Source organism: Pyrus communis, chromosome 14 (genome assembly GCF_041283825.1).
Source record: "Pyrus communis isolate YQ-2024b chromosome 14, ASM4128382v1, whole genome shotgun sequence".
NCBI classification, from domain to species: Eukaryota; Viridiplantae; Streptophyta; class Magnoliopsida; order Rosales; family Rosaceae; genus Pyrus; species Pyrus communis.
The window spans coordinates 1241148-1254947 of NC_142578.1; the positions used below are offsets into that span (position 1 = coordinate 1241148).

The following is a 13800-nucleotide window of genomic DNA, read 5'->3' on the forward strand; positions in this document are numbered from 1 at the left end:
AAATGAGACGAGAAGATGAGGAGTCTGATGAAGAAGTTCAAGTAAGGCGCAACAAACAAAACAGAGCAGCAACCATGGCTGCGGCCATGGTGTGTCAGCCAACTGAGTAACAACCTTAATAGGGTAGCTTTGTTGCTATTCGCTCTTACAAACCACGAAACAGAGCAATGACGCATGCCAATCTGATGAACAACTACTTCAACCCCAACTCGGTGTACACAGAAGAGGATTTCAAACGTAGCTTCCGGATGAGGTGTCATGTCTTCGAGCGTTTACTTCGTGATGTCCAGAAGGTCAATCCATACTTTCGACAGAAACAAGACAAAGCAGACCGCCCTGGTTTCTCACCTCATTAGAAGGTTACTGTTGCAATCCAAACGATGGCCTATGGCTCCCCAGCAGTTTCGATGGATGAAACCCATGGTATGTCTAAGTTTGCATGCCTTGATACTCTTGAACAATTATGTGACATAATTGTTCAGATTTATAAAGACGAGTACCTTCGCGAGCCAAATCAAGAAGATCTAAATCGGCTCCTTCACAAAGTTGAATACCTTGGGTTTCCGGGCATGATAGGGTCATTAGATTGCATACATTGGGATTGGAAGACCTGTCCCACCGGATGGCAAGGAGGCTTCTGCGAAAGGTCGAGAAAGCCAATTGTTGTGTTAGAGGCGATTACCTCATATGACACATGGATTTGACATGCTTTCTTTGGAGTCCCTAGATTCCAAAATGACATTACAGTTCTTGGGCGTTCACCCCTCTTTAATCGCCTGACGGAAGGTAAAACACCTCAACTTGACTACTACATCAACGACCGTTAATACAATATGGGGTATTACTTGGCAGATGGCATCCACGCAAAGTGGGCGACACTTGTCCAAGCAATTCCAAACCCTAGGAATGACGCGGAAAAATTGTTTACCTTACACCAAGAGGCGTATCGGAAAGATGTTGAGAGAGCTTTCAGTATTCTACAAGCATGGTGAAAGATCATCAGCGAACCGACAAGAGGGTGGAGTCGAGAAAATTTGGACTCCATCATGATGTTTTGCATCATATTACACAATATGATAGTTGAGGATGAGCGAGATGGATATATTGATGGAGAGTCTGATGATGACCAAGAAGATCCAAATAGGTCAAGAAGGGCTCGTGTAAAAATATATGATGAGCCTAATTTGCCTTTCAATTCAAGAATTGATAGTATCTCTATAAATGAGTACATGGGCTATAGAATGATACGTTCCCGTGCCACAAACAAGTACCTACAACAGGATCTTGTTGCACATCTTTGGGCCAAAAATAGCATGGAGTAGGCGTTTAAGTTTTATGTTGTATAATTTTTATGTTGGTTAATGTTATTTAATGTTGTTTTATATTGTTTAGTGTTGTTTCATGTTACTTAATTTAATTTAATGTTGTATAATGACTTAGGAAGTTATAGGAAAAAAATAGAATTTAAAAAATATATGAAACAAGTTTTGTAAAATGGAAGTTATAGGAAAAAAATATAATTTAGAAAAAATATAAAACAAATTTTGTAAAATATAAGTTATAGGAAGTTATAGAAAAAAAAATAGAAGTTATAGGAAAAAAATTGTGTAAAATAAAAAAAAATAAATAAAAAAAAACGGCTAGTTGACGTCAACTAGCAGTTGCATTTGAAATTTGGTCTAGAATTCCTATCGGATATAACCGACATGAATATATTTATATAATACGTTCCTGTCGGTTATATCTGACATGAATGCTAGAATTTCTGGCCCAGCCTGGGGCTAGCTGGCTGGCTGGATTGGGTCAGCCGGTTGGCCCTTTGGCCATTTCAGATTCTATGGGGCCCATAAGCCCTCTAGCCTAGCCTTTGGTTGAAGACGATTTTCAAACTATTTTCGATTCTTTGGTTCCTTGGACCTTTTGGTTGGAGATTGCGTAAGAAAGGTATAGTAAGTCTAAATTTAAAATATTGAGTCCGATTCAGGTTACGTCTCTTCTTTACAAAAAAAAATCTCAACACTTATACGAGAAAGGAAAAATTTTCTACAAATTTTCTGGAGAGAATGGTGGGTGTCTGTTCAAAAGCTTAAAGACAAATAAAGGTCGGTGGCTGGCTTGTTTTCACTCGAGCTCATGATTAGCAGCTCTAACTTCAAACGGTCGCCCCCCACATTTGCTTTGAATACTGCGATCCCAGAGGACCAAAGACCCACACAACTCTGAACCTCTCTGCAACTCCTCCTCCTTCACCAATGCGTTCCCCAAACCTCCAAAGACCTCACCTTTAATGGCCGCCGCCACCGCCTTCCGCCACGTCTCTCTCCTTCCCAAGCTCCCAACTTTCCCACTCCCCACCACTTCCTTAACAAAACCCAGGTTGCTAAACTCTCTCTCTCTCTCTCTCTCTCTCTCTCTCTCTCTCTCTCTTACACTAACTAACAACTCTGTTTTTCCATTGCAGGACCTTGAAGCTGAAGATCACCTTTTGCCTCACCGTAAAGCAATCAAATGACCAGGGTCTCGCAACCCAAAAGGCCGCCGTCGACAACCTCCGCGTGGTCTTCGCCGCAGGCGGCACCGCGGGCCACATATACCCGGCCGTCGCCATAGCCGATGAGCTCCAACTCACAAATCCCTCCACCAAAATCCTATTTTTAGGCGCACCCAACAGCATGGAAAGCACCGCAGTACCCTCCGCCTGCTACGACTTCGACACCGTGCCTACCGCCATATTGCACCGCCCAATATTCTCCCCCCAGAACCTCCTCCTCCCCTACAATTTGATCAGGTCCGTCGTCCACAGCTACTCAAAGTTGCGCGAATTCGACCCCCATATCGTCATCAGCACCGGCGGGTACGTCTCCTTCTCTACAGGCTTGGCGGCGAAGCTGATTGGCGCCAAGCTTGTGATCCAAGAACAGAACCGCGTTCCGGGAATCGCCAATTGGGTTCTCTCATTTTTTGCAGATATTGTGTTTGTAGTTTTCAATTGCACCATTGATAGCTTCCCGACTGGTAGGACTAAGTGTGTGGTTTGTGGGAATCCGGTGAGGCTGTCTTTGAAGAAGCAAGTGCCTAAAGCCGCGGCCAGGGGGCGGTTTTTCCCCAAGGCCGGCGGAGTTGAGGAGTTGGAGAAGGCTAGGGTTCTTTTGGTTCTTGGCGGGTCTTTGGGGGCAAATGCTATTAACATTGCTCTGCTGAATTTGTATTATCAGATGCTGCTGGAGAATGAGGATTTGTTTATCATATGGCAAACAGGAGTGGAGGCTTACAATGAGATGGAGAGCCTTGTGAAGAATCATCGCCGTTTGCTTTTGACTCCGTAAGTGCTTCTGCTCTGCTTAAAAGTTGAAACTTGTAATGGCAGATTCTGTATTTCAAAAGATTGGGAAAGAATTTCCTACCAGGGTTTCGTAACGAACTAAGATAATGTTATTGCTAAGATTGCTTACTTTATGTGACATTCATATTTAAGAATCCTGCTAATTACTTTCTCTTCATCCCGAGAGGGTTGAACTTCGAGAGTGGTAGTGGACTTAGTTTATCTTCCACCTTTGGTCGTGATGTATGTCTCCGTATTTTTGTTGAAAACTTGAATCTGATGTATCTCTGAATAATGAAGGTTCCTGCATTCGATGGAATTGGCATATGCAGCGGCAGACCTTATTGTTTCTAGAGCTGGTGCAATGACTTGCTATGAGATTTTGGTAACTGGGAAGCCTTCCATTCTGGTACTTTTTTAAGTTCTCTAATAAAACATTGGCGTCTGATGTCCCTTGTTGCTGGATTGTCTGACCTTCATAATATAAGATCAAATTATCACATTGATTTTTCCTTCTTATCAGTTTTGATCATGTTCTTAATATCCATATTACGTCAATTGTATTGCTCAAGGGGAAAATTTGATAATCGTTTTTTGGATTTGTAGATACCATCACCGAATGTTGCAGAAGGTCATCAATTCAAAAATGCTTCTTTAATGGCTGACTTAGCTGGTACAAGGGTTATAACAGAAGATGAACTTGATTCAACGACTCTTGGAAGTACAATTGAGGAGATATTAGGTATGTTTATTTTCTCACCTAGTGTAATAGTTTGTTTTGGTGTGGGAATTAGGGAATAAGTATCGTTTTCATTGGTTGTGCTGATAGCAACGACAACTTAGAGTCCGTGGAAATAATTAGGATCCCTCACATGTGGACATGTTTTTGAAACACTTACTTACAGTAAAATGGTAATGGCCTTGTGGGATGTTTCATAGTATATAAAATCTTGTGGGATGTTTCATAGTATATAAAATCTTGTTACGCACCTCCGGTTTGGGTATTTCTTTTGTAATGGGAGATGAAGTTATTTGAACTGTGTATGTATTTCACCGATTGTAATGAAAGATATCTGTATTTACCATTATTTCTTTTTTACAGGGGATGAGAGTAAAATGGCAGAGTTGTCTAAGAGGGCTCTGAAAGCTGCAAACTCGAATGCATCTGTAGAGATTGTACAGCATGTTCTTTCTCTAGTCAACTTGTCAACAACAAAGGAGAAGTAGGTAAGAACTTGCAAGCTGTTTCCTCCATTTCAAATTATTACAGTCGATGAAAAATGAGTTAGTTTGTTATACGCGGAAGCTTTGATTGTTTCAGTACAGTCGACGAAAAATGAGTTTAGTTTGTTATACGCGGAAGCTTTGATTGTTTCAGTATATAGAACTCGAGGCCGTTAAATTGTCGACGAATGCAGTAAGTAGGCTAAGTTCCTAGCGTTTGTTTTCACCTTCAGCTTTAGCTTTACCAAATTGATTTGCCAAGTTGTTCCTTACATTGTTAGGCACTCCATTTTCATGTCTGATTAGAAAAAGAGTAATCCCGTGGAGTGCCTTCTCTCTCCATAATTTTAATAAAGCAAATTTTGTATTTGTAATCATTTTTCATTTTAATAAACCCTTATTTTTTCCCTATATTTCAAGAGCGGGAACTACAAGAATTTATATCTGAGCTTGTTACGAGCATTCACCCTTGCACTTAGGTCTTGAGTTTGATTTCTCTCTCCCCTAATATCGCATCTGTAGAAAAAAGAGAGGGAATCGGCAACTACTGCAAGAACATGCAAAAGAAAGTCAACGCCCACCCAATTAGGAGCATTTTGATCATTTCTCACTTTTGTAATTAAAATATCCTAAAATTAGAGACGGGTCGTAACAGGCACAGAATGTCTTGAAATTGGCATTTTACAGTTTTTTTTGGAATATAAATTTTTCCACATTCGCAAAAGATCTGGAAAAATATTAACTTTTAAATGAGATTTTTACATCTCAAATTTCTCTCTCTATTGAAGAAGCTGGCACAACCAACAAATGCTTTTCAAGACGTAGTTAGAAGCACTTTTAGTTATGAAAAAGCACTTCAACTCATCCATAGACAATCTAAACAGGCCGTTAAACTAATATTGGACTAATGAAATACTTAGCACATTGCTAAAAGAAGAAAGCACGAACTTCCCCCTCAAACATGAAAGGAAGCTTCCCATTCTTATTGTACATAACCACTGCCCAGATTATCTTTCTGGGAAATGCTTTACTCCGTCAAATATTCCGTTCGACCCGACCCGACAAATCGGATAAACAGAAGTGTTCACTCAACAGCAACCATCATGTGAAAACTCAAGCAATCGATGAAGCCATATTAGGCAGGAAAAGCCACATTAACAGAGTAATTATATTTTGAGATTGTAATGACCACTGTTCAATTTCATAACACTGAAACTCCAACTTCAAACCAAAGAATGAATACTTGCCCGTGTATTGAAGGAGACGAAATCTATACACGACGGGAATAACAGCGACCAAAAAACGCCACCACCGAACGGGATACGGAGAGTTCACCGGCCCTGGCATCTAGATAATGCTTCGACCTTGCAAAATGGGCAAGTATTCTTCTGTGCAAGCCACTGTTTTATACATTGTAAGTGGAAGTTGTGTCCGCAGTGCAGCTTGCCCATCTCGTCATCTGCTTCATACTCCTCCTATACAAGCATCGAGTAATTACGGGTTAAGAAAATGAAAAAACCGAAAAAAGGATATAAAGATTTCTCGGAAATAATCGCTAGGGTGTTCCAAACTCACCTGACAAATGATGCATTTGCTATCTCCTTTCCCAGATGAATGTGATGACGCGTCACTTGACATTGGAAGCTTAATCTTCCGAAGGCAGCGGTTAATTTCATCTTCTGTTAATCCAGTACTCACGTAACCAATTCTCTCACCCAACTCAAGCAGTTGCTGTTATCCGCAAAAAATGAAATGAAAAATTTGTGAAAATGTAGATACGGAAATGCCAACGTTACCAAATTTAGGTAAACAAAAACCCAATCAAGTTTCGAGAACAAAGACAGAGATTTAGTTTGCGAAAGGTAACCTCATATGACATGCTATCAACATCGAGTCTCCAGTCGCGAAATCTATCAAGTCTTCCACCCATCATAAGACTACTTTGAAACAGCATAATCTGCGATCACCAAACCATGAAACATATCGAATGTTAATCTGTTCTTTATGAAAATTCCCCATTAAGACTAATAAAAATCACGATATGCAGCAATACTACATCGTTGAATCGAATATGATTCCGCCATCAAAGCTGCAAGTTGATTACATTGCTTGCCAAACCAAATCTTAGCACCAAACCAGGTGAGACATACTGAACAAAAGAAGAGTAAAGCAACAGCACATAAAAAAAATCACCTCTGCAAGGTCTTCAGGGGATGGATGCCGGACATGCCGAAAACACCTACTTCCAAACACCTCTGTTTCACGGCGGCTCGAGACAAAATCCGGTTCGGAATCCAGAAACGAGAGGGTTTCCGGGCTCACGTTTCGCCTTGCTGAACAAGGACGCTGCCAACAAGATTAATCAACCAAACAAATTAGAGATGAAACAAGAATGAACACATCATACGAGCAGAAAATTAAGTTGGTATTAACTTCAGTATTTAGAGAAAAACAAAGAAAAGTCCTACCCTAATACGAAAGCTGAGAAGATTAACACAATCTAATCATAATTATATATCCCGTTTAGTGTGGGATTATAAACTGGGCCGGATCCTAAACTACGCAAATTAATACGTGCACTTATTAGGAGAAAATCAAAGGGTGTCAAATTGTAAATTCAAGGCAACTCTTAAGTGCCCAAGAAAAATGAGAAAACCAAACAGATCAAAAGGTCCTAGCTTTACCCAAAAATCTGAGGAAAATTAATGAGATAATAAACCTGTGAAGCTCAAAATTTACAGAAAATCAGCTTTAAAGTCAAGTTAGTTGACTAAGGCAGTGTGTCCGTTCCTTCAGACCCAATAGAATCCCCCTCCCTCTCCATCCCGTGAGTAAGTTAGAGCAGTTCAAAATATCGACTAGTAACAAAATACCCAAGTTCAAATCCCCTCACATTTTTTATTAGATTACAATACCGCTCTAGTTAAAAAATTAAAAATGGAAAAAACTAGCAATCCCAATTCATGAAAGAGAGATTTCGGTGTGTTCGGAACACAATTCGGTAGGTTAAATATAATAATATAATCAATTGAAAAATTAAAAAAAATATATTTAACCAATCGTATTATGACACTTAGTTCATCAGACTATACGTGAACATTTCTATACGGCACGTGAACATATAAATGGATTAGAATTTTCTCCCTATTTTTTTTATCCCCTTCTGCCACTTCTTCTCACATCCGCTATTTTACTTTTTTTATAAAAAATTAATATAAAATATTTACGTGTTTTAATCGCAAACGGAACGAAATGAAAAAGAAAAAAAATGGAAAGAAAAATCTACTCCCATAGAAATTATAAATTAAAAGCATTAAATGACCGCATTAACAGCATAAGTAAAAACTTTTTTGTTTTTACCTCCCTGTGGCTGCTCATCTTATTATTGTCCGCATCAATCTTGCCTCTGCCGGAGACATTCCTCCTCGCCACCACGCAATCCACCGAGCCGGCAGTTTCCGCCGAGAACCCAATTCCGGGGCCGCACCAAACATCCTGAAAATCCATACGAGTTGCAGAATTTATACCGAAGGTGGGCCCACCATCACCGACATCCCTGTATTCATTCTTCTCATTGCTTGCGCTGCCCTTGGCGGCGGCGCTCTTCTTCTGCTTTTTCTTCTTCACCTTCTTTCCCTTCCAATCGGCGGAGTTCCGAATCACCTCCGGCACCGAGACTTGCTGCGAGGCGGATGCGGCGCAGCCCAGGCCTAGGAACGTCGACGTGGGAAAGTTTGTCTTTTTCTTGATCGTAAGGCTTGAAGGTAGGGCTTCGTTGTTGTTGGTGGTTGTGGTGGTGGTGAAGCTGGAGAGGAGGAGGGAGGAGATGGTGGGTTTACAGCGGGTGGATTGGAGGAGGGAGGTGGCTGGATCCGTTTCTGAAATGGGTTGGATGAATTGGGTTCTGGGTCTTCTCCATTTCATGTGCTCTGCTCCTGCTGTTGAGCTCTCTGTGAGAATAGGCATGGTTGCCTAGAGAGAGAGAAGGAGAGAGATAGAGAGAAAAGGAGGAAACTTTGGTTTGTTTTGGGACAAAGAATAATGGGGTTGTGAATTTTAGTGGAGACAATATAGAAAAATATAGTATAGAATATGATTTTACTTTCATTAGCTGTTTTTTATTTTTATTTGTTGAGATTAAGCATTTCGACAGCTTTTGTAAAAAGTATTTATACTCTAAAATGCTTTCGTTATAAGTGTTTTTTATGTCAGAATACTCAAAAGTACTTTGACTATAAGCATAGAAAATATTTATTTAGATAGCATGTAGTTTTTACAAAACACTTTTGATATTATTTATTTTTAACGAAAATAATATTTTTACTTTAAAAAAATCACTCCTACTATTATTCACTTACAACATATTTTTATCATTTTGATTAAAACTTAAAGTTTTCAAACTTTTTTCGTTAATTTTCCTTTTTTACTAACGTGTAATTCTTAAAACAACACTTGTTTAAACAGCATTTTTACCATCCAAAAGTGCTTAATACTATTTCTGGGAGCTTCCCTTTCGTGGGTTGGTAAGGTAGGGCTATGCTTTTGTCTTGATGTTGGATTTTGAGGGCATATGCCATTAAACACTGCGGACAAAGGTCTGAAAGGAGGCTCTGGAATCTGGGTAAAATTTTCTACTTTTGCTTTCTTTTCTTTTGTGCTTTATAAGGCCAGTTGGTGCTTACTTAATTGGTTTTTTAACTTTAATGTTTTTCTCTGTGTCTCTTTGTGCAGTGGTTTGAGGCTTGGAGACGGACACAGTACCAGTATATAACTATATATACAACAGAAAAATGTAGTCTTCGTATGTTCGGATCCGTGTGTTACCGTGGTCACCATTTCTAATGGTCCCCCTGGAAATCACAAGGTCAAAATTCATCATTTTTGTACAAGGTTTTACATATCTTTCATTTCATTACGTCAATGCATCGGTGTTTCGAATTAATTACACGACAGTGTGTAATAGATTTATAACATTGTCATCTTAGCATTTCTATTTTACGTAAGGTTCTCTTGTTCTCGTGTTAGTTTGAAGTAGGATTTTTCCCCTCCAAAATCCCCCCCCCTCCTTCTTCTCTCCTCTCATTCTTTTTTTCTCTCTATAAAGAAAGCAACATAAGATATCAACGTGGCTTAATCATGATACTTCAAATAAGAAGAGACTGGAGAGGAGAAAAATTTGGAGGGAAAAGATTCCTACTTGCGTTAGTTTAGGCCAAATAGTTGCAATCTCAATCATGTGAGGGAGAACCTAACTTTGACTGAACCCCGAAGTTGAAGGTTGTTTTCAAATTTCAATGTCAAACATAGGTATTCTATTTCAATCACGCAATATCATACATTATAACGACAAGAGAGGACCTAACTTTGACTGAAGCCTGAAGATGAAGGGATGTTTTCATATTTCAGCGTCTAACAGTGCAATAGTATTTTATTTCAATCACGCAATGTCATATTCACACAGTACCACGATAATTTTTCCGTTGCATGAAAGTTCTTCTGACACTATCCGAGTTCATTTGCATACATCCTCCCTACCCACTCAGCCCCAGTATTTGTTGAATGTCTATGTGCAATAAATGAGAGAATTGACTCAAATGTCTATTTCTGCTATGTATGTATATCACAAGATAATTGACCAAAAAGCTCTGGATCACATGATAAACGCAACCACCACATTGCCAAACTCACCCCTGCAGTCTCCTAAATTTTCTGTTTTCAATTCTCTTCAACTTGTTTTCTTGTTCCATTTTCGGTTTTACCTTGCTATCTAGTAATTGAGTTTTCTTAGCTCGTGTTCATAGGGGAACGGGGGGGCCTATCGGGGTCTGATTCCTTTCGATTGCTCTAAGCGGGGGAAAGTAGTAGGTTGCTTTGCCAGCCGTGATCGGAGTCCCGGCTGGCATAATCTTCTACGACATTGACTAAGTTTTCTCTCATTTAAGTGTAATCCTTCTTATTCACTATTTATATTATATGTTTTCATTTAAAAATGTGATTAAAAAATTGTTATGATAAACTTGATGAACCAAGCAATATATGATAAAGTATATGTATTTTTAAGTGACGACTATTTTGCTCAAGATGTTACGATGGCATATGAGTCTCGAAGGGTTGCATGTAAATCCGTTTCCTTAAATTGGCTCTTTCATGAGAAAAATTACAAACATCCAATTTTTCTTAAGAAAAAAACTATCTAATGTAGAAGTAGGACATTCTCAACTCTCAAGTGAGTTTATTGCTCCATTGAAGAATCTGAAGAACACTAAAAGTCAGATTCTTCAATGGGGTTTTTGATGGTTTGGTTGCATACCCATTTGAGAGCTGTGGTTGAAAAGTAGAAGAAAAAGCTTCTTAGCGTTGAATTGGCTGCCACGAATGATGTTAATGCAGAGTCCTTTTTAGCCCATAAAATGGTGCAGGTCGGAAAAGAGACCACATTAATTAGAAGGTTTGAGGAATTGTAACGAAATGATCAAAATGATTTGCGGGTCTCAATTTCAAAGACTAAATTCATGAATTTTCTTCATATACATTTTTTATTAAACAATCCAATTTCAGAGACTAGTCATGATAAAAACCCTAAACATTATATAGTTTTGATTTGTTTGTTCATTCCAATGTCCACATGGCTGATGGCTTCTCTAACCTCCATAGGTGACAATATGGTTTTGATATTAATTTTAATAATCACAATTTAAGGCAATTATTAGAAAAACCCTTTTTTTTTTTTTTTTTTTTTTTGTAATTTTAATTTTGAGAATTTCCAAGGCATCTTTAGAAGCCCACCCGGTGACTCCGCTAGTTGAGTGCCATTTGAGAAAAGAAGTTCCTCTATTTGGTTTTATAATGACATTGCAAACTTTGACGAAATCAAGTTTGATAGAGCAGTGTTTTGTTTATTTAACTTTGAATCATTTTTCACGTAATGATTTCTAATTATTATAAAGACTAAGCACCTTATTTCATGGATGTGAAATTCGAGCCAGAACTAAACTCACCATGTATAACACCACCGGGTGGCTTGCATGAATCCTTCTCCACCACCAACTCAACATCGTCGTATATTTCGCTTTTCTTCTTTTTGGAAAAATCCGTGACGCTTTGGTTTGGACTCGAATTAGAAAGAATGACCATGTTAAATTAAATTATAACATCGCTCGAATAAACAAAGGCTTGATAGCTTGCAACTTATATTAGAATTTTTTTTTTAATATGCTAGGAACACGGATGCATGTTCTATATATCACTATACAAGTAGAAAGAAACATAAACTTTTTTCTATTTATATAATAATATATCGTGTATTGACCTGTGTTGGTAACATGTTAAAAAGCAGAAATTCATTACCTAATTGAATGAAAATTGTAGTCGAAGATTCTCATGGGTCCAACTCCAAACAGACAAAATAGTGGCAAAAAAAAAGAACGTGGTACGCCATTTATTGAGCTTTTCACCACAATTTACGGGTTAAAAGGTCTTGATTTCATTATCTTGTCTAATGATGGAAAAAAATTATTATTCTGTCTTTATATTTAGTCATGATTATACATTAATTTGCTTTAGTTTTTAAAAGACGATATTTTATTTACTAAATAAGATTTTAACTCGAATGCAAAGAAAATGATGCTTTGTTGTTCTAGTCAGTCAAACACGCAGCACGAGAAGGAGGTCGAGTTGACTCATACTCGTCGGCAGGATTCTTTAGCATATATGGTGCTTCCACTATATTCTTCAGTAGCTAGTAAGAACTTGGTAGTTTGGGAGTCGATCATGTAGACTTGAACATAATGTAAATGCATCATTAAGCATTTTTTAATGTCTAAATTTAGTGTAACATCGCACATCGTTCAGGAGAGTGGATCCGTAAGCCTTATATGTATATTCTTATCTCTACTTAGTACGAGGCTTTTTGGGAGCTCATTGGCATTGGGTTCCGTAGAAACTCCGAAGTTAAGTGAGTTCGCACGAGAGTATTCCCAGGATCGGTGACCCACTGGGAAGTTCTGGTGTGAGTTCCCATAAACAAAACAGTGAAGGTGTGGTCGAGACCCAAAACGGAAAATATCATGCTACGACGAAGTCAAGTCAGGGATCTGGAAGAGCTCGGGTCGGGATGTGACATTTAGAATTAGTCTCATTGTTAATATATTAGGATTGGACCACTAGGAATAAGTTTTGTTTTACGCTATAGAAAGAGGGTATTTAACTATGAGGAATGTTAAGGTACTTTCTCAAATATGGAACTTTCGATACATTTTTTGTAATCTCACAGTTTAACGTGAATTTAAATGTTAATATTATAAAATATTATTCTAAAAATAGAAAACAACATAGAATTCACCAAGAGTTCCTTTTAAAAGAGTTCTGTGAACATTTCCCATTTAACTATTATATTATCCTTCTGATGGAAAAAAGCACCGTGCTTTTCTCAGCAGCAACTTAATTATATAAGTGTAAAGCACAAGACAAGAGTAGAAGCAAAGAAAAGTCAATCGTCAAAAGCTGTAATCTGCTTTTAAGATAAAGCACAAATCAGCTTTTGTGATCTGTTTGTGTGGCCAATGGCCGTGCTCGTTTTCAAACCCGCGTTGTTTCAAAAATAGTTTTTGAAAAACCATTTTTGGAGGTCAAAACACTCAGCTACAAGCAACGCGTTAAAAAATTGGTTTATGTACTTAGGGGTTTTTAATTAATAGAAAGCAATATGTTAACTAGCTAAATCACTTAACTGAATGATTAATTACAAGAATAAAACAAACAGGAAGGACAAAATTACGTTTGAAATTAAGGGTATAAAACTATAGAACTAAAGCCGTTAAGATATAGATTAAGATCTCTATTTTTATTCTTAATTTCTAAAGAATTTCCAAGTATCATGTCACATCATTCATTCATTAACTAAAAATATCATAGATAGAGATATTTTAAAAAGAACATGATGACATTATTAAAGAGGAGATTAGCGTTTCAAACTATTATAATAATTTAGTGAAGATAAATTTTGAATCTGAGACGCATAACTACATGCAATGATGTCAATTGAATTGAAAATAAGATAGCGAGTTTGTGTGACTCATGCCACATTCAATACACATATTTAAATTTCAAGAGAGAAAAAAAATAAAAAAAATAAAAAAAAAGAAAAAAAGAAAAAAAGAATAGATATTAATCATAGATTAGTGATTTTTGTTAAAATAATTTTTTATGGATTATTTTTTTATTTTTTTATAATGAAACAATTGAGAATTTTGATC

General features: G+C 37.7%; 3 protein-coding genes across 3 annotated transcripts; 2 read left to right on the plus strand and 1 right to left on the minus strand.

Annotated features, from left to right (window-relative positions):
• Positions 1 to 380: 380 nt before the first annotated feature.
• LOC148691061 (uncharacterized) lies at positions 381 to 704 on the plus strand. Its single transcript, XM_088684589.1, has one exon. The coding sequence runs from the start codon at positions 381 to 383 to the stop codon at positions 702 to 704; it is 324 nt and encodes a 107-aa protein (XP_088540715.1).
• Positions 705 to 2002: 1298 nt separating this feature from the next.
• LOC137713432 (uncharacterized) lies at positions 2003 to 4923 on the plus strand. The gene is made up of 6 exons (XM_088684405.1): positions 2003 to 2376; positions 2462 to 3322; positions 3623 to 3731; positions 3929 to 4064; positions 4425 to 4591; positions 4649 to 4923. Exons 1-5 carry the CDS (start codon positions 2288 to 2290, stop codon positions 4547 to 4549), a joined length of 1320 nt encoding a protein of 439 aa, XP_088540531.1. The 5' UTR covers positions 2003 to 2287; the 3' UTR covers positions 4550 to 4591; positions 4649 to 4923.
• Positions 4924 to 5508: 585 nt separating this feature from the next.
• LOC137713434 (uncharacterized) lies at positions 5509 to 8636 on the minus strand. The gene is made up of 5 exons (XM_068452724.2): positions 7907 to 8636; positions 6740 to 6892; positions 6414 to 6503; positions 6122 to 6277; positions 5509 to 6021 (listed from the first exon to the last, which is right to left on the minus strand). Exons 1-5 carry the CDS (start codon positions 8510 to 8512, stop codon positions 5878 to 5880), a joined length of 1149 nt encoding a protein of 382 aa, XP_068308825.1. The 5' UTR covers positions 8513 to 8636; the 3' UTR covers positions 5509 to 5877.
• Positions 8637 to 13800: the final 5164 nt, after the last annotated feature.